At 41.2% G+C, this 23,412-nt stretch overlaps 1 protein-coding gene across 4 annotated transcripts in view; it reads right to left on the reverse strand.

The window, feature by feature from the left end:
* The window catches only part of LOC117265752 (RNA-binding motif, single-stranded-interacting protein 3-like), a 149,044-nt gene that overhangs the window by 11,955 nt on the left and 113,677 nt on the right, over window positions 1-23,412 (reverse strand). For all 4 annotated transcript variants that reach the window (XM_078171919.1, XM_033640428.2, XM_078171920.1 and 1 more), the window contains exons 7-10: window positions 15,094-15,200; window positions 9,632-9,675; window positions 5,728-5,824; window positions 2,952-3,002 (exon numbers count right to left, since the gene is read on the reverse strand). In XM_078171919.1, the coding sequence (XP_078028045.1) occupies window positions 2,952-3,002; window positions 5,728-5,824; window positions 9,632-9,675; window positions 15,094-15,200 (299 nt within the window). The remainder of the gene's footprint in view (window positions 1-2,951; window positions 3,003-5,727; window positions 5,825-9,631; window positions 9,676-15,093; window positions 15,201-23,412) is intronic.

Below are 23,412 nucleotides of genomic sequence, written 5' to 3' on the forward strand. Positions count from 1 at the left end.
CAGTCCTTAAGGCACTTCACAGTGTGTATAGGTATGCGTGCATCTGAATTAATTTCAGAGCGCATACCTATGTCTGTGTCTGTGTGTAAACGCAGTGGTGGGGTGCATGTATGTGTGCCTTCTTTATTCCTGGGAACTGGCACTGTTTTTAATTCCCTTTAACCTTTTAATTAGATGCATTCATTTCTTTAATAAGTGTGTGTCTACAATGTGTCAGTGAAAGTATTTTGAATTTGTCGGTGATACCGATAGCAAACCCTCCCAAAACCTCTAACTGTGTGACAGACTGTTGACTGAGTGTTTAGCAGAGGCGTGCTCGCGTGCATCAACCTAAATGTGTCAATGAGCACACCCCATTAATCGAAGTTACCAGTCATTAACTGAGGCACAGCAGTGAGGAAGCCTCTGCTGCCATAGGAACAGAATTAAGCCGCTGTTTCTCTCTCTCAGTCTCCCTCCCTGACCAGCTTTAATTTGCCAAGCTTTTCTGTATCCAGGAAATACAATGACTAGCCTTCGCCTTTGTTGTCTAACAGGGATTTTGACTATGCGGAGACAAGGCTGGGGAACAGGGCGCGCACAGCCCAGACATGCTTTTGCAGCAGTTGTTTTCTTTTCTTTGTTCTCGATTTATTCTTTGTAATCCCTTCTTTCCTCTCCTTTCCCTGCGCCTGCCTCTCTCCCCTGTCCTCTCTCTGTCAAACGCACACACTCCTCTTATTTATTTATTTCTCTTCCTCCTCCTATCCCTTAGTCTCTCTTCTCCTCTATCTCTCCCTCTGTCCTCTCCCAAGTCTTGCGCAGTCATATCAAGCGGCCTGCCAAATAATTAGACAGGACATTTGTTTTGAAAACACATTTACAGAGGGGTATTATCCTCTCTCACAGACATAATTTTAATCAGACATGACAACAGAACGTTTTTAGGGGTTGGCAGATAAACACAAAGAGGAAGACAGATAGGAAGAGAGAACAACAGAGTGGGGGGACAACAGAATTTGGAACTAATTTAACTATTGTGTTGTGACAGTATTCGCTGGAATTCCTCGCTGCACGGCTGATATACCATATCTGTGCTGCCTCTATTTTCCACCCCCCTACAGCTGACAATTTCAGTGGAGCATAACGGAATTTTGCAGGTATAAAATAGTCTGCAGATGTTCTCAAGAAAACAACTTACTCTCACTTTCTGTGGTTAGATACAAATCTGGATGATAAAATCTGCTGTGACTATTGTCTCTCTGTAAGAGAAACCAACTTTATTTTCTAGTAAAATATCTATAGGAACTATAGCTGCACAGTTTATTCCTCCATGACCAAAAAACCTGGAGGAGAGAGTGTCATCGTGGGCTGTCATGGCTGTCCAGATTATGTGGCATGTCTGAAGGCATTCGCCAGCCATGAAACCCATGTTCGCTTGTGATTGAGTCCCTTACTTCCAGACTGACTTTATTTTACAGTGACATTCATTTCTCTCCCCTTCATATGAACCCTGTCTAAGGAGAGGACACCCCGAACAGGTGTGTAATTAAAACCCATGAGTGTAAAAATTAAATGCATGTTTTACAGGCTAGTTAAACACATTTTTCCGAGTTAATAGAAAATTACTAATGTACACTGTAGACGAGCTGAACCAGCGGAACTGTGAACTGCTGATGAATAAATGTTTAAGAGGTGATTAAGGTTTATTGTTCATCTGAAGCACTTTCAAGGTTATTGTGTGGCCCCAACATGAATCTATAATTTTTCATATCCATTAAACTGCTGAGGTCTTTTACCAAATTTCACAATGTAGCTCACCTCCTTTGACAGTTTAAGACAGTTCTCTGTCCTGCACCTGGATGAATGTGTAGAGATGTTATACAGTATGTTAGAGTAATCACTGTATGTCAGGCAGAAAGGATGCCAGCGGAGGCTCAAAGCTAGTATGGCTGTATTCTGTCCCTGGCTAAAAGCAGAGGAAACCTTGAAGTTTGTGTCACTGTGTGTAGTGTATAACAGTATAAAAGAAGACAGAAAATCTGCAGGTGAGTGTGGATTTACAGCGTATATTGACTGTACACCTACACTCACAGACAATCATCTGACTGCACCAGCATCAGAATTATAACCTAGTTTATTGCTAAGTACGTTTTCGAATACAAGGAATTTGCTTTGGTGTATTGGTGCATAACATAAACATAGTGAGAGAAAATGAAACTAATAATAGAGGCAAGTGTTTATATCATGTGTGTATCACACATGTATCACAGTACAAATACAATCACTAGTTACAGGTTAACATTGACTTTAATATCAGTATTTTGTTAACCACTACACTTTGGTTTCCTACTTGCAGTTCCACTTCAAACCAGCAGGGAGCAACCTTTTATTATAGATTTCGGAGTCTGCTCCGCTGAGCTCTGCGAACTGCTTTAAGGAGGTTATTCTGCGGCTGATTCAGCAGGGTAAGACTCAGTTGCTGGGCTAAAGTTTTTTTTTCCTGGTCTGACCTGGGTTTGGCACTCATAGACTGATTTTGTTGGAAACTGCGTGACATTTTTCCTTTATTATGTGCAATATTTCTTTGACTTGCTCCATCATTTGCACTGAAACAAGATAAATATGGGAGAAATACTGTTACAAATCAAATATATTGACGGTTGTACGAATAAGACTTGCGTTTGCTAAGATGACTGTAGTGTTTTTTTTTAAAGATCCCGTGGCGGCCAATATGACTGACATTCACATTGGTTATGAACACTGCGGTGAAGAATCTTGGATGTTTTGAGATCAGCAGACTAAGAAGTGAATAAGGAGTAAGTGCGGAGACATGTGTACACACAGAGATGACAAGCAGGATGTCAAAGGGAGGCAGTGAAAAGTGCTAGAAAATGAAGGAAATGACTCCACTGGGAAAAGGATAACATATGACCCAAAAAATAAAGGAGAGGCTGGTTCAAAAAACTTACTGTAGGTTGCATAACATACTGTTGATGTGGCATCCAAGATGTACTCTGGACCTGTGAAGATGAAAGTTGGAGGAGAGAGGAGAGAAGAAGATGCAGCAAAGGTAGAGGTGGCGACGATGTGATCAGACATGACGAAGGAAATAGAAAGAGTTGGAAGAAAGTAGGAAAAGTAAAGTAATTAAAGAAGGAGGGGATGGGCACGAGTAGGAGGATGCAGAAGGGAGGTCAGGAGGAGATGAGAGGAAAGGGAAGATCAAAAAGAAGATTGTTATAAGTGGATAAAGAATTGAGGAAGAGAGAACATAAAGAAGGACAATTGGAAGACAGAATGACAGGAAGGGAGCGAAAATGAGAAAACCAAAGAGGAGAAGAGAGAAAATGAATCATTAGCTCAAGTCTTTACAAGCCCATTTCAGAGCCTCAGTCCCTGCGGCAGTGTGTCTTAAAGAATATTACAGCAGTAACTGAGGGTCCACTATACAGTATGTTATGTTGTAATTATAAGAGGATATGAAGACCACAGAGAGCAATACAGTCTAATAATTACTGCTTCACAGTGGAGGTTTCATCATCAAAGCCTGTCTTGGCCACAAATCACCACTTTCATCTCCTACTGCCCAACCCTAACATGAGCAGGAACAAGTCCCTTTGGGCCCCTTTGTCACATGTAAAATACAGAAATTATATGAGTGCATGCACATGTTCAACTACCTGTGTCTGTCTATGGGGACTTATCGAATGCAAGGTAGGTTAAATCCTTCTTGCGTTTTTCCTCAAAAAGCACTTTGTGACTGTGCCTCCGTGTGTAATTCTGTGCCGCCGAAGGTGTGTCTTTGCATTTGTCTGTCTCGTTTACAGCAGTGTTTCGTGCTAGAAAAAAAACCTGTGGGGGAGGACCGGTGTTTGTTTTAAAGTCTATGTGTTTGACAAACTGAGGATCAAGTACTGAGTCAATCTCTCAAAGAACCGCAGCTACATCGCCAACCAGCTTTGACATGAATTGGTATGGTTTGTGCGTGCGGAAAGAGAGAGGATGTGACACACGGGAACAGAGAGAGAGAGAGAGAGACAAAAGGAGGATTTGTGCCTAAGAATGAAAGATCGATGGGAGGAGTGCTGCAATATAAGCCTGTGTTTTATCATTGCTAGACTAAGAATTGTCTTGAATGGAGAGAGCTGATAAGTCAATTTCTTTGCTAAAGTCTTCGCTGAGAAAAAGACAAGCTCTGCTTGCTTGACCTGTTTGTTCAGGGACTACACACAGGACTACAGTGAAACAAGAGGTTAATTCAACAAATTTTAAATTCATTTTGAAATCAGAGACCAGAGGTGCTGTGGGTGAGAGTAAGTGAAATAGGGGTGTCGTGATCTACCCGAACTGACAATAACCATGATATTTAAAAATGAAGCACTGATATCATGTTCATAACACACGTGATAATATTGTGCAAATAATTCAGAACCTCTTAAATCATTTCTATTTCATCCTTTGTCTCCCTCCCTTTCTCAACACCATCTGGTTGCCTTTTTACTATCCATTAAGTGAACTAGCTCTTTCTGTACAGTGTCGTACAGTTACAGCTACAAACTCTGTCTCTACCTCCCTACACTCGTATATTGAGTGTAATTCATTTGCCAAAAAAAACAAACAAAACTTTTGACTGAAAACATCATTATTCCTCTTATTATTATTCAAATTTTCTAAAGATATCATGATAATATTGATATCGTGAACTCTTTTGGCCACAATAATTGTGTAGTGAAAATCCAATATCATGCCTGCCCCAAAATGAAAGTATTCAATCTATATTTTCAAACCTCCTGGTCCCACGTAAGTTGTTAATGTCACTCAAGATGAGGCAGCTCTTATTCTATATTTATCTGTGTGCCAGCACATCCCATGGAAAGACCAAAATGAACAATGTGTTGGCCCACACTCCACACCAGGCTGCATTTGTTCCTAATGAAGACAGAAATCTTTAAACATAGATCACAAGTGTGTACTATCATCTTAAAAACTTAACAGGAGCTTAACAGGAGAGAATATTTGTTGGGGACTATTTTCAGCTGTGGAATAATACACATTTGGTGCGCTGATAAGTACTTACGGCACCAAGATGGTATATGTGGGACTGACTCAAAATGAACTACAGCACCTCATGGCAATGATGGATCCAGTGACATAGTGTGGCTCATTGATGTGTTTTTAATGGAGCTCAATTGCACATCGACAAAACACTGTATCAGGCTCTGTCTACACTGACTTACTTCTTAGCAGGATCAATTTATTGTTGTCTTTTCACAGGATTTGTTGACAATAAGAAAAATCTAGAATATCATTTATCCTTTACAACCACAGATTTAAAACTACTAAACTAAAGCTTCATTCCTATGTACCTCCACGGAGTTGTTAACTTCTCTTTGCTATTGCCATCAGGTTGCATTATAATGCCCTTGGGATGCCGTATTGGAGCTGTGTCTTACTTTGAACATTAGTGGCTTTGTAAAATCTGTCGGCTGGCCAGAAAACTATAGCAAAGTCAAAATGCAAAATTGAGCTTGTGCACAGGACAAAACAGTTAGAAAAACAGTTTACTAAAGTACTTGAATTTGGAAGGAAAGTAACCAAATGACACCATCATGTTAGCTTTAGTGTTATTTATGTAAACACACAATCCTTTATTAGACAACCAATTTTCCAGTGGGCTATTCAAAAGCCCTTACAGGATTTGAAAGCTTGATGTAGCCCTGTAAACTTAAGAGGGGGTCCACCCACCTGATATGTAGAGACAGGAGAGGCAGCGATGAAGGGCGTGATTGACGTCTGTGCAATCATCCGATTGGTGGAGATGCTGTATGGTGAAGAATAGAACCTGTGCAACCAAACAAGAAAAGATTTAAATATCATAAGATTAATATTAACAATACTTATAAGTGGCATAAAGCTGAACCAAGAGAACATTAAAAGACAATTTTGAGAGAAAACTGCGACGTCAGTCAAGAGGCTTCTCTGCTCATACAGTTTTAGCGCTCCAGATATAGCCACATGCAAAGGTGAAAATCAGCCTTTTTGTTCTGCTTTGTTTTCAACCACCCAGCACATCTCAAGACAACGCAGACAAAATGGATCAGACATCATCAAGGCTGTCATGGAAACAATAAATATTGCAGCTTCACTCTGTGCCATGCCATCAAAGACGTCTTCGAATGAGACTTGACACTGCACCGGGGCACACATCATGTTACAAAGGCGTCTGCTCCACTGCTGTGCATAATAATGAATTATCACCTTAATGTGTAAGTGGGTGAAATATCTCAATGTTGCCCTCTATGTTTCCACCTACGCGTGTTCCAGCAGAAAAAGCTGCATCTGTAACATCTGCATTTTATACTGTTTACTTCTGTCCCTATACCTTTGTTTGCCCTTCTGATTTTGCTGTTTTTTTTTTTTTATTTCACCCCCTCAACCCTGCAGCAGCAGAATGCTGTGGCTCACAGTGCTTTATTTATCATTGTGTACCTAGAGAGGACATGTTTCATCCGCCAGGCCGTGTTGCTGTGCCCGATCGATCCCAAAGTGTCTGTTGACTGAATAATGGAGCAAGGGAGGGGAGAAAGAGAGAGGCAGCGACAGAGAGAAGCCCTCCCCTATCTATCTCTAACATAGCCGTGATTGTATAAAAAGGTATACGCTGCAAATCAATTGTAGCTTAATTTGCAGAGAAAATTACTAAAAAAGCTTGGTTAGTTTTAGAGGTTACTTCAAGCCGTATACACATTTGCTGTATTTCATTCATAAAGATCTATATCACATATAATAGAATATACAATATCAGCTCTATTCTTACAACTGAGATGACAGCCAAGGTTGAGCAACCAGCTAGAGACAGGAAAACATAGATGGATTGCTGCTACTCCGCTGTGACACCAGCACACATCTCATTTCAAGGGTGAAATGGGTTGCCGAGGTGGTCACCTGCTCCGTTATTGCACTTTCTGCTTCACATTACATTTGTTCGGTCAATGATAGCATGAGCAGTGCTGAACTCAGCTGCGAGATGCAAACCCTGAGGTATTTTTTAAACTCTTGCAGTCTTGGCCTTGTGGCTGCAGTTGGTTTCCAACTGCCTGCGATAAGCTCCAGAGTGTGAGTGTGCTTCACACGGACATCCAGCCTCCCAGTTGGATTTTTATGCTCTACTTGGTGTGTTGAAGCCTAGGTAGTAGTGCATAAAGAGTATAGCTACAATGGTGACTCTCTGCTTTTCCCCAATAAAACGTGGCCCACGTCCTCGGCACCAGAAAGAGAAATCTCATGAATTATTAGCGCTAGATATTTTCCCTTGCCAAGGTTTAGCTCTGGTTCATGCGCAGGTTGATTGTGTGTTCTCTCTTAGGTGTGTTGACACTGGCTCAGCTTACTCAGATTTTCCCTGAACTCTTTAAAGGGACATAGATTTTCTTTAAGTTTCCTCTTGCGCCTTTCAGCTCTGGCTTACCTGAATGTCTCCTTGAGTTTTCCTCTAAGTACAGCCTCAAAGGAAACTATGTGTATTGTCACTCATGCAAATATTTTCTAATAGCATGTTTTCTTTGAGCAAAACAGCAGTGTGTGTCTACATTTAATGATATGTTTCAACCTCATACGCCACTGGAAACTGAAAAGATTGAACAAATATATCATGGATGGATCTAAGTTGGAGAAAGAACTGGAACATGTTTGTCAAAGTGGTGATCAACAAGAAAAAAAAAAACTCATCTACTGATCATGTGGCAGCATGGATCCATCTTTCTGACTGTACAATTAATGTATGACTCACATTAGAGATACTGTATTACTGTCACTGATGAATACAAATGAGAGAATGCAGCCGGGTTATTCAATATGGTTCTCTGATTGTGTTTATTGTATTTTTCATTAGACTGATGTGTACTGAGAGAGAGAAATAGTAGGTAGAGGACAGATCCAAGGTTATTGATGGAGGCTATTAGCCCTGAGCATCACGCTGTCAATAGGGACTCCAGCACGGCTGTTTAAACAATACACTAAACATGTAATTGCAAACAGAACATTACTACGGGATTGAATTTAAAACCTCTCTGTGAATCCCTGGCGTGACCTAGCCGCACTGTCAGGAGTTTGCCCTGAAAAATTAGCGAATGATTTAGTGCCGACCTCAGTGACTTTTCAGCGAGAAAATGTGGGGGAGCATGCTAAAATATATATGTGTATGTGCATGTGTGTGGGCAGGAGAAAGAGAGGGAACAGAGGACAGATAGAAAGGCAGAGTATGAGAGAGGTAAGAACAGAGGCAGGGAGGAAGAGAGAGAAGGACGGAGAAACAAAAGGACAGCAAACAGACCAGATAGGCGGACGGAGATTGAGAAAAAGAGAGCCAGGGAAAGTGAATTTTGTGTCTCCCTGATAAAAGAGAGGACAGGCTTTAAGCCAAAGCAGTCTGGTTGGTTGGGCCACATGTTTCCAATAACATCAGATTGGCATCAGACCTTAGAAACTAGCCGTCCTCGAGCTTGGAAAGACTCGCAAACCTGTAATTGATTCGTACCCTTTCCCTCTCCTTGGGCTGACTTTATTTTTGCCTTTGCCCTCCTCTTGACCCCGCCCGGCCCTCCCTTTTCATTCAATCCCCTTCCCTCCCCGCTTTTTTGCCTCTCTAATTAGCTGCATTAGCATTTCACAGTCATTTAGCGCTTCGCCGGAAGGAGCCCCGTTGACCTCGGAGGAGAGGTCGGGAGAGGGCTTAAGCACCGCAAGCGCACAGATGCTCTCGTGAGAGCATGTATTTTACACATGCATGAGCACGCACACATACACAAAGACTCAAGAGATGACAGAAAGTAAATCATCTGCCTGGAAATGGAGAGTAGGAATTAGAAGAAGAAAGGGATTAGGGGAGACAACAATGTAGAAAAAGGGAAGAAAAGAATGAATTGAAAACACATTAAAAAGAAATTTTAGGAGGAGGCCCGACAAGCAGAAGAGGAAGTGATATGAAGAAGGTAAAGGGAAGTTAAATGCAAAGAGCAGGAGGACAACAGTAAAGAAGAAGTAGGGATACATAGAGTAGGGACGACTGGGCCGACAAGAAGGAGGAGAAGAGAAACACAGAGCTGGAGGGAAGCGTCTCCTGGGATCGCATCACCAGCAGCATTCCTAGCAGACAGGACCGATCTCCAATTTCCCCCTGAAACAGGCAGACACTCGGCTCTCTGCATTCAGCCTGAGAGCACTGCAGATAGCCTTGGCTGACGAAAGTCTTACAGCGGCGCTGCAACACCGCCCAACTTCCCTGTCTGCAATCAAAACCTACATGTCTGACAGCTTGTATGCATAGGTGCATAAATAAATACTCCATCTGCACCAGTCAGATGTGAGAATGAGGGCAAGATTGCACAGCAGGGTAAGACAAAGAGTGAGAGAGTGTGTATGTGCATGAGTTAATGACCCGTGTATCCTGTATCTGTTTGAATATGTGTGCATGTTTGTGCTCTTGTGCATATTTGTGCATATAGGTGGCTGGTGTGTGTTCATCTTCACAGCTGAAAAGGTTCATTAACACGTGCTTTAGAAGTATTCCTCCTGGAATGTGAATCAAAAGTTCACAGACAAAGTTGTAGACACAGTTTGTAAATCTGATTTAAAAAAAAAAACCACCTACCCATTCTGCATCGCGGTGGGATCATACGTCAACGCCATACCACTCTGGAGAGACAGAGATAAAGAGAGAAACATATACACCTAAAGGTTAAAATACGTGATATTGCTTTTGAATCATTTTTGTTTCCTCTCTCATTAAGATGTTTGGTTTTTTGGTCGTTTGAACTGACAGCGAGATTGCCTCCCACGAACAATCATGCCGATGAAGGTAATAAATTGAGAGGGAGAGACAGCAGAGTCGGGACGAAGAATGATTCATGATGTAAAATAAACACAAAGGCTTTGACTTAAAATCCAACAATATAAACAAGTGAGTGGGATACAAAGACCTGCTAAATAAAGAACAATTGATGATGTCCTCAGTAGCGCAAAAATCTCGAATGTGTCAGTTAAAAGCACCAATGAACGATAAAATTATTCTGCATGAATTGGTGTGAGCCCGTGGACCACTTAAAACTGTACATGTTCAAAAATATCCACAGATATAGTAATATAACCACAAAAGGAACATTGAGGGATGACTGTTATAGCCTCGATATCATTACTGCATACTAGGGATGTAACAATGCACTCATGATATTGTATTCTGAACTAAAGGTTAGACTGGAAGTAAGATATGAGAGCAGAAGATTTCTTATTTATTGCTCTTTAGTCATTGAATGCACAAAAATATTAATGTTAAAGTTTTCAAAAGGAACTGTTATCAATGCTAAAAACACCTCTTTGAAACCAAATGTGGGAAATAGTGCTGTTCACTTCACTCGCATTTAACAACATAAAGGACAATTCAGAGGTTGATGTATTTGCACACAAAGTCAATAGATAGAATCTAACACTGGGCTACATAAACTGTGGTGAAAGCACATCCGCTTGAGTTAAAAATGTTTCAATTTGAGTGAAAATTATCAGCTTCTGTCTATTTGCCAATTGTATGGCTTTGTGAACACACAAAGGAGCAGAAAAGAGACAATCTGGAAGAAAATGAGAAAAACTGAAGCTTCTGGTTAATTTTGAAATCGGTCTGTCTGAGCTGTCAGACACACAGTAGGAGCGTGTTGTCACAGCAAACATCTGCACCGCCAGTCAGGAAACTGACAGTGGCCAAAATGCACCTAAAACACTCAATCAGTCAAAACGAGCCCAAACTTCATTTCGCTGGCTGCAGCTTGCTCAAAAAACTTCCCACAGTTTGGGAGACGATTGTAAATGTGTACTTAATATTGTGGGCCAGTTTTCAGCTCCATTATGCATATAGTTACCATTTTTATAACACAAAATATCGATCCACAAAACACAGCTACACCCCAACTGCAGGAAGCACTCAGGATGGACTGCTGGATCAACAAGCGGACACCATATTGCAATTTTCCTGAAGCGATCTCCATCAGTTACAAGGCTCACTTCTTACTACACTACCCAGTATAAATGAGTAGGATGATGTTGTGCATTCCAGCTGCGTTCTATCAGTTTCACAAGAAACTCAAAGCTACAAGAGTGCATTAAAGTTGCTAAGTACTCTTTGTCCCTCCTCCTCTCCATTAAAAATTGTCCCCGTTAAGTCAAGTGTTTATCATTAAGTGACACTTCTGCAAGTCTCGGAATGTTTTCTGTCTGTGTCTCACTTCCACTATAGTGCAAATGAATTAGACTGTACTTTTTGCTGCTAAGCTTTGAAAAAGATCTTCACCCACTTGACTGCCTCTTGGCAATGTTGGAACAAACATCAAGCAACAATAGTGTTTTTAGTCCTCTAATCTTTCGCTCAATCGCTGTCCCGAACCCCCCCCCCCCTTCGTCCTCTTCTATCTGCAGCCCTACACAAGTCATTTGGACTTGTTCTATATTCCACACAACTATCTTCTCTCCAAATTGGCACACGAGTTGAAAGTGTGCCCTGATGCTGAACTCTGCTGCGATGTTTGTTTTTTCCCCAAACACTGTTTCTAGCCAGGACTGGGGGAATATAGACTGCACAAGCAATAAAAAATGAGCGCCAGACACTGATGACACCAAATAGCAAAAATTAATCATTCCAAAGCCCGGGATTCATTTTGGTACCAGCTCTTTGACAAGCATCTGATTTAAAGCAGGTAAAAACTACATTACGCATACACAAGAATCCTAGTCTTCACCTTGAGCTGCATTTGTATTTACTGCAGGTTCCCTTGAACTGTCTTTTTGAACAGAAGATTTCAGAGCCAGAGTTAGAGGCGATCAGCTCTGTGAAGCATCTTGATGTTCGCATCATGTCCTCTAAGTTTCCTTCATCTAACAGAAAAGACTGGACAAGATTCCTCACTGCTGCATAATGCCAGCATTAGTGCACAAATGTGTATGTTTAGAGATTTACCAACCATCCATCTCTTTGTGTGTGCATTTACAACGTATCCTTATGAATGGATTACTGAATGGACCTACCTGTAACTGGCCCAGGGGCCCAAAGGATCAAGGGGCCCCTAGATACAGATCATCTGTTTGAAGTTACTGTTAACATCTCGTGTTGGAAAGTCAAATGAATACAAAGAGATTTAAAACAACTACAAAGAGACACAACATGACTACAGAAAGACACAAAACAACTAGAAAGAGACATAAAACGTTTACAAAGAGACACAAAACAACTACAAAGAGGCGTACAACAACTATAAAGAGACACAAAATTACTACAGTGACACATAAAACAACTACAAAGAGACACAAAATGACTAAAAGGAAACAAAACCAACACAAAGACGACTACAGAGTGGCACAAAACAAGTAGAAAGAGACATAAAACTACAAAGAGACACAAAACAATGACAAAGAGACACAAAACAACTACAAAGAGACACAAAACCATCACAAAGACCATTACAAATAAACTAGAAAGAGACATAAAACATCAACAACTACAAAGGGACAAAAGAAATTCTACAAGGAGACAAAACCAACACAAAGACAACAAGGAGACATAAATTCACTACAGAGAGACATAAAACAACTAGAAAGAGACATTACACAACTAGAAAGAGACATTAAACAACTAGAAAGAGACACACAATAACTACAGAGAGACACAAAACAACTAGAAAGAGACATTAAACAACTAGAAAGACATAAAATGTTTACAGAGAGACACAAAACAACTACAAGGCAACACAAAACCATCACAAAGACAATTAAAGATAAACAAACAACTAGAAACAGACTTAATACATCTACATGGAGCCATAAAACAACTACGAAGAGACACAAAATTACCACAAGGAGACGAAACCAACAGAAAGACAACTACAAAGAAACACAAAATGACTACAGAGTGACACAAATCAAGTAGAAAGAGACATAAAACAACCACAAAGAGACACAAAATGACTACAGAGAGACACAAATCAAGTAGAAAGAGACATAAAACAACCACAAAGAGACACAAAATGACTACAGAGAGACACAAAATGATAGAGTGGCACCAAAACAACTAGAAAGAGACATAAAACATCTACAGGAAGACACAAAACAACTACAAAAAGACACAAAATTACCACAAGGAAACAAAACCAACACAAAGACAATTACGAGGAAACATAGAACAACTACAAAGACACATAACATGGCTACAGAGAGAAACAGAACATCTACAAAGAGACATCAAATGACCAAAAATGAGATTATAGAGGGACTCAAAATGGCCATAAGGAGACAAAATATGTGTAGTTGAAAAGACAAAAACAACCACACACAGCAGGATGCATCACTTGTAGTCGTATTGTATCTCTTTCAGTCCGTGTGCTCCTGTGCAGAAGGGGTGGAGGGGCTTTTACATGTCTGTGCCCAGAGGCCTGCTGCCGCACTGTCCGCTCATGTGTATCCGATGTGTGTTTCTCTGCACAAATGTTGTATGTGTGAGTGATTGTGTGTGTAATATGTGCTCATGTCACAGTCCCAAGGCCAGACTCATTTAGGAGTGAGAGGTTCTGGGAGATTAGGGTCGGCTGACTGAGTGTGAGGACGCAGTGAGGCCCATCAAAGCACCTCCACGGCCAGATGCCTCTATTAGTCTGCCTGGACTCAGAGACCTGGCTCAGACAAATGCATAAACCTCTGAAGAGATGCTTTTCCTCAGCAAGGCTGAGTGGGGCTTGTCAGGACTTGGGGCGCTGACAAATGTGTGAGGAATCCCTCTGAAACCACTGATCATTTATTTTAAGTCCGGCTAACAACTTACAAATGTTGACAAGTGGATAGAAATAAAGAATCACTTACACCAGACCCTCTAATGTTAACTAAGCGTGGAAGTGATTTGTCACTCTTTGTGACAAAACAAAGACTGCAATCTATGTCTGCAACACATATGAAGGTCATGCACAGACTGTTTTTGTTGTGGTGCCTCTTATTTTTCAGCACAGAGTTGTTTCAGCCTGGTTCCATTTCATTTCACTTCACCACCCTGCTCTTTCCCAACCTCCATGTAATGTTGAGAAACTGTTAAAAACTGCACTCCGTGTGTGGGTGGCGACATTATTATTCACTTTCCCTTGTTCTGTAAATTAAAGCTTTGGTATCGACACTAACAACTTCTGAACTCCCTACATTGTGTAACAGTCAATCTGCTTTCAATCCACTGCACAAGGTTTCATTTCCTCTGAAGATGACAGACTGGAGGTGGGAGTTTTAACAAAAGGAAAAACAACTTGGCATTGGGGTCTTGCAGAAACCTTGGATTTTAAATTTAACAACCTTTGTACATGCAAGCTTTCATACTGACAGCAGCATCTCTAATTCAGCCTACAGTATGTTATTGGAAATGAAAGCTGATAATGACCCCGTAGGGGGGCCTGTCAAGTTATTGAAACTTGGTTATAAGATGTGAAAAAGAAACTGATGTGAAAGGGAACATCAGCTAGCATGTTCAAAGTTTATGAAAATGATGTCCTTTCAGACCTACCGTAATGTTTTCTGTGAAGCAGCTGTTGACACTGAGCTGTGAAATCCTACAGTACAATCTGTTGTACCGCAGTATTTCACCCTCACCTCTCTGACTATTATGATAAGATTACTGTTGTGCTTTTGCTCGATAGCTGAGTAGGAAGAGGTTTAAAAGACGTTTGTGGATATACTGTACTGATACTTGTGACTAAGCTAGAATAACACCTCTTTTGGTTTGTTAACTTAACTATTTTGTTTTAAAAACTCTCTCAGTAGACTCATTTAGACTGTGAGAAGTGAGAGGCTATTGTAGATTTAGAAAATGTCTACTGCTGCATAATTCTGCCTGAGGAAAAGTCTGTGTTGCTTTCTTTTACAGTGGCAGAGAGTAAAAAAGGATTATGTTTTAACAAACTGATTGGAGGACATGATTCTTGTGTTACAATTCGCCTTTTCCACTTGTGTTTTTAAGAAAAAGCTGCTGTGGCTGCTGAGGAGGATATTCATAAGGGTACTGCTGAGCTTTTTTTTATGATTGAATACACTTTCAAGCCTAACCTCTCCTTCCCGTGTCCACGGTCGGCCATTCTGGGGATACTTGACTTGGGTCTGCCTCTTCTTCTGGCCTCCGTCAGCGAACTTGCACAGCAATGGCTCTGCAGGGGCTGCAGAGTGAGTCAGACAGAGAGGGAGACAAGGACAAACACAGAGATGGATTAATCATCTTAATAGCAGGAAAAAGAGAAATTTTATGCATTAGGTTAAGAGTTACATTTCAAAGATAAGATTTAAATACAGGGTGTTATGCTGTGTCTTAAACAAAAACATAACATAAATCAACTGGACCTGAAAAACAGCACTTCAGCTCTTACATTTATCTCTCCCACCCCTAATCTAAACATCCAAACAACAGCAGTTATCGCGCCATCTCTACAACCCCTACAACCACACTTCGACAAAAGCAGCCTTGACGTGGAAACAAAGCCACGGGCTAATCATCAAAGCGTGGTGAGCGTGGTTCAAACGACAAACCAAACAGGCATACTTAATACGCTAAATAACTCAACACAGCTTGACCCCGGGCGATAGACCGCGATTGTGATTGCTCCAAAGACAACATGGTCCTTTTCTAGACCAGAGAAAGAAGAAAGCCTTGATTACAAATTGGATTAGCTGAGTGTGACCTCCCATACAAAAGTTCACCAAACTCCAACTACAACCTGATAGGCTGCAGCCTTTGAATACCCTACAGGTTTCTGGAATCGCAGGAAGTGGCTGGATTGGGGCAGGATTATACAAATGAAGAAAAAAAAAGGCTTTGTTCTGTATCGATTTATTTTATTTTAAAAGCATATCTTTAAAATTTGTAAGAAAGTAAAAAGAGCGTGAATAATGGCTTCTATTTCTGGGAAATGCTTCAGCAACAGTATGACTCAACAAACACAATAAAAGTATTATCCTAACATGAACCAGGACACTGAGAGAGGACATTTAATGGCTTATGTAGTCAGATAGTCCCATATATTTTGAATCATGGATCAAAGTAAATGCCGCCCTTGTGGATATACAGCTACTAAAGCACTTCCAGAGATGTGCACAGGACATTACACACATAAATGTAATGTTTATGTTATGTTATACAGTTAGAAACGGGACACAACCGTGTATGAGTGTAGTTCATGTATATAATTAGAAAGTGAAATGAAGACTTCCTTTAAATGTATGTGGGATATATATATAGGTAATATACAGTATATACATACACATGCAAATTCAACTGCCAACTTAAAGGAGCAATAAGCAAAATTCATCATTTCTAGATTGAAGGTTTTAAAAAAATGCTATGCGAAGAACTAGAGGTGTAATTTCATCTGGAGTATAGCATGACCTCACACAACCTCTCTCTGTGTTGATCTCCAGCCCCTTGTTTACAAGCCGGTCCGGCTGTGCGTTCATGTACGTTCATGTGAATCCCCACCCCACCCCCCGCCCTCTTGGAGCCCTTGGCCCTCCCTCCCTATAAAAGGCTACAGCCAGTGTGCAATGGCAGCGCGTATTTTCGAAGTGAAATGGCGGAGTCAAATGTCTGTTTTAATTAGTGTTACAGTAACGTTAGGCACATGTTGCCATATCGATTCAATTAAATTTAATGTTACAATCGTAGCATGGGTTAATGTCTGGAGCTTGAGTTATTAGCGGCTCTGTCCCAGCAATGGGTCAGGCGTTAGGGTTGTGTTAGGTCAGTAGCCCGGCAGCCCAGCTAACATTTGCAATTAGCATTGTAAAATGTAGCTCGGCGGGCAGCCTGGTGGGCAGCCTGGCGGGCTGTATTTAGCTATGCCCCTGCCTACTTCAATGATGATGGTACCTGTAATAAATGTAATATATTTGCTGAGATGGAGGCGAGGCTCAGTGACTAGAAGAGCTGGTAGAAGCGCTCCATAGCTGTAAGTTACTCCAGTAGCCGTAGTAGCTCTAGTGCTAGCTCCAGGAGCTAACGCTAACGTCCCTACTCTGCGTGAGCTGGAGCCATGAGCTGTGGGCTCACGGAGAAGAATAGGAACGTTAGCGTGGCAGCTGACTAGTGCTAACGCTAACTCACGGCTCCGGCTCACGGAGAAGAGTAGGGACTTAGCGTGGCAGCCGACTAGTGTTAACGCTAACAGGAAAGCATGGAAATAGCCAACCACACCAGAGACTAAGAGTGAGTGAAAGACATCGCTAACTGCTAAACTAAGCCAAACTAAGTTGGCTGTTTAGGTTTTATTTCCTCGCCCCTGTGGCGAGTGAATCTGCCTGTAGTGAAACGGGGGCTAATCAGTGCTTCCTCCTCAGGCTCCACTTCACTCAGCTGCCAGCACAGCCAGTTAGCCTCCACTAGCTTCCCGGCTAAAGTTAGCCCCGGCTCTCCGTTTGGATCCAACTGGAGTACCGAGCCCTGGTTTGTTATTCAGGTTAATGTGGGAAGAAGCAGAGGGTATATCAGGCAGCTGAGTGAAGTGGAGCCTGTGGAAGAAACACCGGGACCGTCTGGATGTAATAGTCCGTGGAGATGCTGCAGTGCTCAGTTGCACAAACGAGGCGAGTGGGGTGGGGGGTGGAGAGCAGAGGTAGAGGGAGGAGTGGCTCATGACACACTTTGTTTTGGTCTACAGGCAGTGCACAACAGCAAACCTAGCGGTGAAACGATTTCGCTTTTTGCCCCTTTAAGACTTCTTATGACGCACTTCATGACAGTATGCCGAAATAGAAAGGCATTTAAATGCAGTTAAACACTGAAGTTATAAAGCTCTAAAGTTTAATTACATCAATGAAACGCTGTCACACCAGCAAGTGCTCTGTTCATGTCCTGATTCAGTTTTATGAAGACAGCCTCTGACCCTGAAATTGAATAAGCCACCTACTTTTATGCATTGCCTCTCACTTGTTACTTTAATACGTCCACCAAGGCATGTTTGAGTCATTGACTGCATCTTAAAAGAGGCTATTAGCCGGCACTTGTGTCTTATTTAACTGGCAATGATTTCAAACTGCGGAGAAAAGTCTAATCCTCATTACTGTGTGTAGATTAAAAATAAAGAAAAAGAATTCTATGAACTAGCAGAGGCGATATCATCATGCCAGTGCTGATTCGCACATCATGAATGCCAAAATAAACTACGCAATTACCTCGCCTACTTCAAGAAAAATGTTTTTTCTTCTCAGTAAACTGAAAAATGAGAAGAGGTGTTCTCGGTGGAGAGAAGCATTCGGAGCTCAAGGTTGAGACGAGAGTTATTTGGAATGCCTGGGGCCTGGATGGGTACTCCAAAGGTAAGTAGACGGAGGAACACAGAGCCGTGTGATTATGCTGCATTTACCGTAGGATGACTTTGTCATTATACTGTTTTAACTTGATTTCTATGTGAATAACAGGCCACGCAGCCGGGCCTCTGTTATCATTCCTCGCCTCTGCTATTCATCTTTTTCAATCACTCCCCATCTTTTCCTCTCTTTTACCCACTCTGCTCTATGCATTCATATACATCAGGCAAACAGTCCTGTGTGTAGGTGTATGTGTGATGTGTGTTTGTGTGTGTGTATCACTATGTCTCACCATAAAATTCAGTTTACTCATGAAAAAAAGAGCTTGGCCCAGAAAGAAACACAAAAGAACAGCCAAGATTTACATCACAAGATAAACAACGAAATCAGAGAAGATACAGGGTGGTGAAAGAAACATCAGTCTCTTTAGTTGATAATAAAGTGGAAAGCACTAAGCGTTACTAACTCATGTGCTGTGGGCCTTCACTCTTTAGCAGCATGTTTGAGGCTTAGATGTATTTTACAGCATTGGTTACCAACTAGTGGGTCGTGGTCCAAAAGTGAGTCGTGGGTCAATTCTGAATGGACCGCAAGTGACTTGTGAAAGTGTCAAGTTTGTAAAAAACACACTTTATTTTGAAGTACAGTGAATTTCTGGTGCAAAGCTTTCATTTTGAGCCTTTTCCTGCTGAAGGGTGAATGACTAATGGACAGCCACCTGACAGACCCCAAACCAGCTCTAAGACATGGCCAAATGCAAGTATGACACTGAAAATATTAAACTGTATGGACCTTGAACTAATGACAAAGGAAAAATCTGGACCCTGTGGCTGGATCAGTTGGGAACCACTGCTTTAAAGGTCCAGTGTGTAGGATTAGGGGCACCTACTGGCAGAAATGGTATATAATATATATTTTTTTTCATTAGTTTAAAATTACCTGAAAATAAGAATTGTTGTGTTTTCATTACGTTATAATGAGCCTTTAATATTTTCTACAGTAGCCCAAAATGGACAAACCAAACACTGGCTCTAGATAGGGCTATTTGCGTTCAAGCATTTTAGCATTTTCTCACATGCATGGCACACAAGAGAGGTTTCAGATCTGCAACCTTACTAAATTCTACACACTAGATCTTTAAAATTAAAACAGCTCCAGGAACTGTGGAGCCCCAGGAACCCAATTCACTTGGTAAAATTCCCTTTTACACATCCCTGCTTGTGTTTCTCCTGCATCAATGGAACCTTTTGATAAGAAAAATTAGTCCAATAATACACACTTTTTCACACAGAAAGTAATTTTGTTGGTCTTTGTTGCTGATATTTGCATAGATCCAATGAAAGGATGCAAAAGAGAAACGCAGATGTGGAAAAGGAGGCTGAAAACTCCAGAACACCTGTTTCCAAAGTAGCAACAATCTAAGTCCACATACTCGTGCTGAAATTGTTGTATTTGTTTATTGTGTTCTCTCCACCCCAGTACTTCCTCAGACACCTGAAAGTATTATCCCTAGAGCTTAGACTTTTGAGCTCCAGGAGCTCAAGCTCTAAGGTCAGAAGAACGACATTCAGACCCTTGTTCGGTAAGGTTTTCTGAGTTTCTGCAATGGTTCCTGAGAGTTCCTGTGGTGGCTGTTTGTGTTAATTTGAGACTTTGGCAAAACCTTTAGTGACACATAGTCTGTGTGATGCAAATGTAAAAGCTTTTATGAGTTGGGCCTCAGGTGGAATCAATATATAGTAATAATGGCTGACAGAGAGATGAAAAGGGTACTATTATTCATATAAAATAGTTGTGAATTCTAGTTTTCAATTTAAAATGGGATTAGGTTCAGAATATGTTAAAATGCCTTTGAGAATGACGCAGGCAGAACTTAACTGTCAGCTCTATAGGGAGAGGAGAGAATGTATTTATGCCCTCACAAGTTAAAGGAACACACTGATGTGCGTTTGTGTGATGAATGATTATTGCTTCATAAGTGTGAGAAAATATGATATGAAGACAGCATCTGCGTTCTGTTTGGTTTTACTGGTGTGACAGACAGAGAAAGCCACATTGTCGACGGCTGACAACTTGTCAAGTTTATAGTCAGGACACTTTCTTCTCTGCATCTTCTCTAAAGTACCACACAAAGACAGAAGAAACTCCTGCTGATCTAAAACAAGTGTTCATCCTCTGTATTTTCATGAAAAGGATACCTCTGTGGTTTGAGTTGAATCTGTTATTTTTATGCATCAGGCTCATCACACAGACAGCAAAAGGTTTGTGTTCATTCATTCATCTTCTAACCGCTTCATCCTCTTGAGGGTCGCGGGGGGGCTGGAGCCTATCCCAGCTGACATTGGGCGAGAGGCAGGGTACACCCTGGACAGGTCGCCAGACTATCGCAGTGCTGACACATAGAGACAAACAACCATTCACGCTCACATTCACACCTATGGACAATTTAGAGTTATCAATCTGCATGTCTTTGGACTGTGGGAGGAAGCCGGAGTGCCCGGAGGAAGCCGGAGAGCCCGGAGAGAACCCACGCTGACACGGGGAGAACATGCAAACTCCGCACAGAAGGGCTCCCACGCTCGGGATCGAACCGGCAATCCTCTTGCTGTGAGGCGAGAGTGCTAACCACCACACCACCGTGCCGCCCAAAAGGTTTGTGTTTTTGAACTTAATAAAAAACTGGGGCTATTTATTGTTATAATTAGTGATGCAAAAACGCTAAGAGGCCGATCCCAAAAGAGCAAAATAAAATTAACCAAACATGTCTGCTCTCCTGCTAAAGAACGAATCTAAACGTGTACTTTTCCCGCCATTCGCTTACTTGGTGCCCCACATGTTAACACTCAGTCAGTAAAGCATGCAACGTGACAACAGAGGGAAATTTTGGTGGAGAAACTGTGCTTATTAAAAGTGACATACAACAACAGTAACTGGAATAAGGCCAGTGTCTAGCCTGCTATCCCCTATAGTAGCATACAGCCACATGCACAGACATTAAAAAAATCACATACACAACAATGTGGCTGCAAGCTGCTTTCTGTATTAGAGCTGGTGAAATGGCTCCAGACATTAAACACTGGCCCAGTGCTATGGGCCAGTGTTTACATGCACAAACACACCCACGCACACACATACATCAATATTGTTATAATATTTTGGTTGCCGCAGTGCATCCGGAGCTTAAATTCAGTATTTTTTTTGGAGACATCTGCAGGAGGACAATATTTAGCTGGGCAGGACATGTGGACAAGCCCACAGATGGAGAAAGTTGTCTTTTTTTTCTCCTCGACAGATTATTAAAATTTTTGTGCGCTGCTGCCACATTCTTGGATACCTGGAGTTTATTCCTATTATTACCTAAATCTGGCATGTCAGATTATACTGTCAAGGCATCTCACAATACCACCGAAATAACACATAAAACACAGAGAAGATTAAGTGTGTGAGCTGTAGCTTAAGACAGCAAACTAATTGAAATAAAAGAATAACGTGAAATATAGGATTAAGACAAAATAATGTTTGATCCTGCACATGCAGTATGTATATCTGTGTATGTCTCAGTTTATGACTGTGTGTGCATGTGTTCCTGTTTGAGTAAGATACAAAAAAGTCAATACAACTAAATGTGTTTTTGGAAAAGTTCTTTTTAGTTGTTGCTATTGTTGATTATCACCTTCAGAGGAGGACATAATTGTCATTCCTGCCATAGTCTCCACACTTTGTTTAGCACATTGTCAGCACTGGAAAAAAGTCCAGCTGGATTGTTTGGGGTTGTGTGTTGTTTGTATTTCTTTAAACCAATCACAATCATCTTGGGTGGTGTTAAGTCCAGAATGCAAAAGCCAATGACAGACTTATAAGCACAGTCTACATCCTGTAAGCCAGACTTTTCCTGCCCTAATTTGTCATTGATGCAAAATTACTCATAGGCCTGAATTTTAATGGGGCACCAATGGTGAAAGGATTTCCACTGGCTATTAATTAATCACTATTGGCTAATGTGCAAAAAGTAAAAGGATACACTGCAAAAATCAGCCAACCTATGAAGGCATTTTGTCTATTGAGCCATTTCATTAAAACAATTAATCTGTGCAACAGAGCCAGTATTTATCTGTATTTTACCTCTACAGAGCAAATGTGGGGTGAAGCACTTGCAATGACTTTTATTTACAGACTCGACCAGTATGTGTAAAACAGACAAATCTAAAATGTTATTGACATCATGTTCCAGCTATAATGTAAAAACAGATGTGTAATATCACTGCTGTGGTAGCTTTAGGTGATGCCTGCGGTGGCAGAATTGTGATATCATGCATTTCTCTGAGGGAGAAAACTTCTCACTTTATATTCATTCACAGGCACAGTGACAAGCCATAAATACTGATGATGATAATGACAACAACAAATGTTATTTATTCCTCAGAGGGAAACTTAGTCACCAAACAATCAGGAGGCAACAACAACCGCAAAGCATCCAGAGACAAGATTACCTGTCTGCTCAAACTGGTGCATCAAATTAATTATTCAGCTTGCTTTCACTGTTACATTACTACAATCTGTTGCATTTCACAAGAGAGCTTTAAAAGGAAGAAGGACATTTTTAATTGTCAGTTTGACCCCTGCTGCTCTCACTCTTGCGGCTCTGTAACACAAAGTGATGAATTCATGATGAATTCGGGTACAGCTGTGTCTGCCCCCTAAAATAGGTTACTTTTGGGCATGTCAAGTTAATTAACACTGTCTGAACCAAATATTTGGATATCTAAAGAGTTCACATATGTTATTTCTTAGTAAACAGGACATGGCATCGAAGAAATGCAATTCAATCCAAATCGAATGAGCAAAAATGATTGCCACAGTCACACATAAGTCGATCTTTGTAGCCCCGAGCGCAACAATATTCCCCCTCTCACTCAAGGCTGTGTTTTTCTTGTCAGTGTCCCGACAGGTGAGGAGTTTGGGTGGGAAATCCATCCCAACATCATTGCTTAGTTTACAGAGCAAAGATGCTCGGCTCTCATAGAAAATTAATCGAGGCAGAATTGGCTGCTCAGTGGATCTTCAGTGTAACAG

Source organism: Epinephelus lanceolatus, chromosome 10, assembly GCF_041903045.1.
Source record: "Epinephelus lanceolatus isolate andai-2023 chromosome 10, ASM4190304v1, whole genome shotgun sequence".
Lineage (NCBI taxonomy): Eukaryota > Metazoa > Chordata > Actinopteri > Perciformes > Serranidae > Epinephelus > Epinephelus lanceolatus.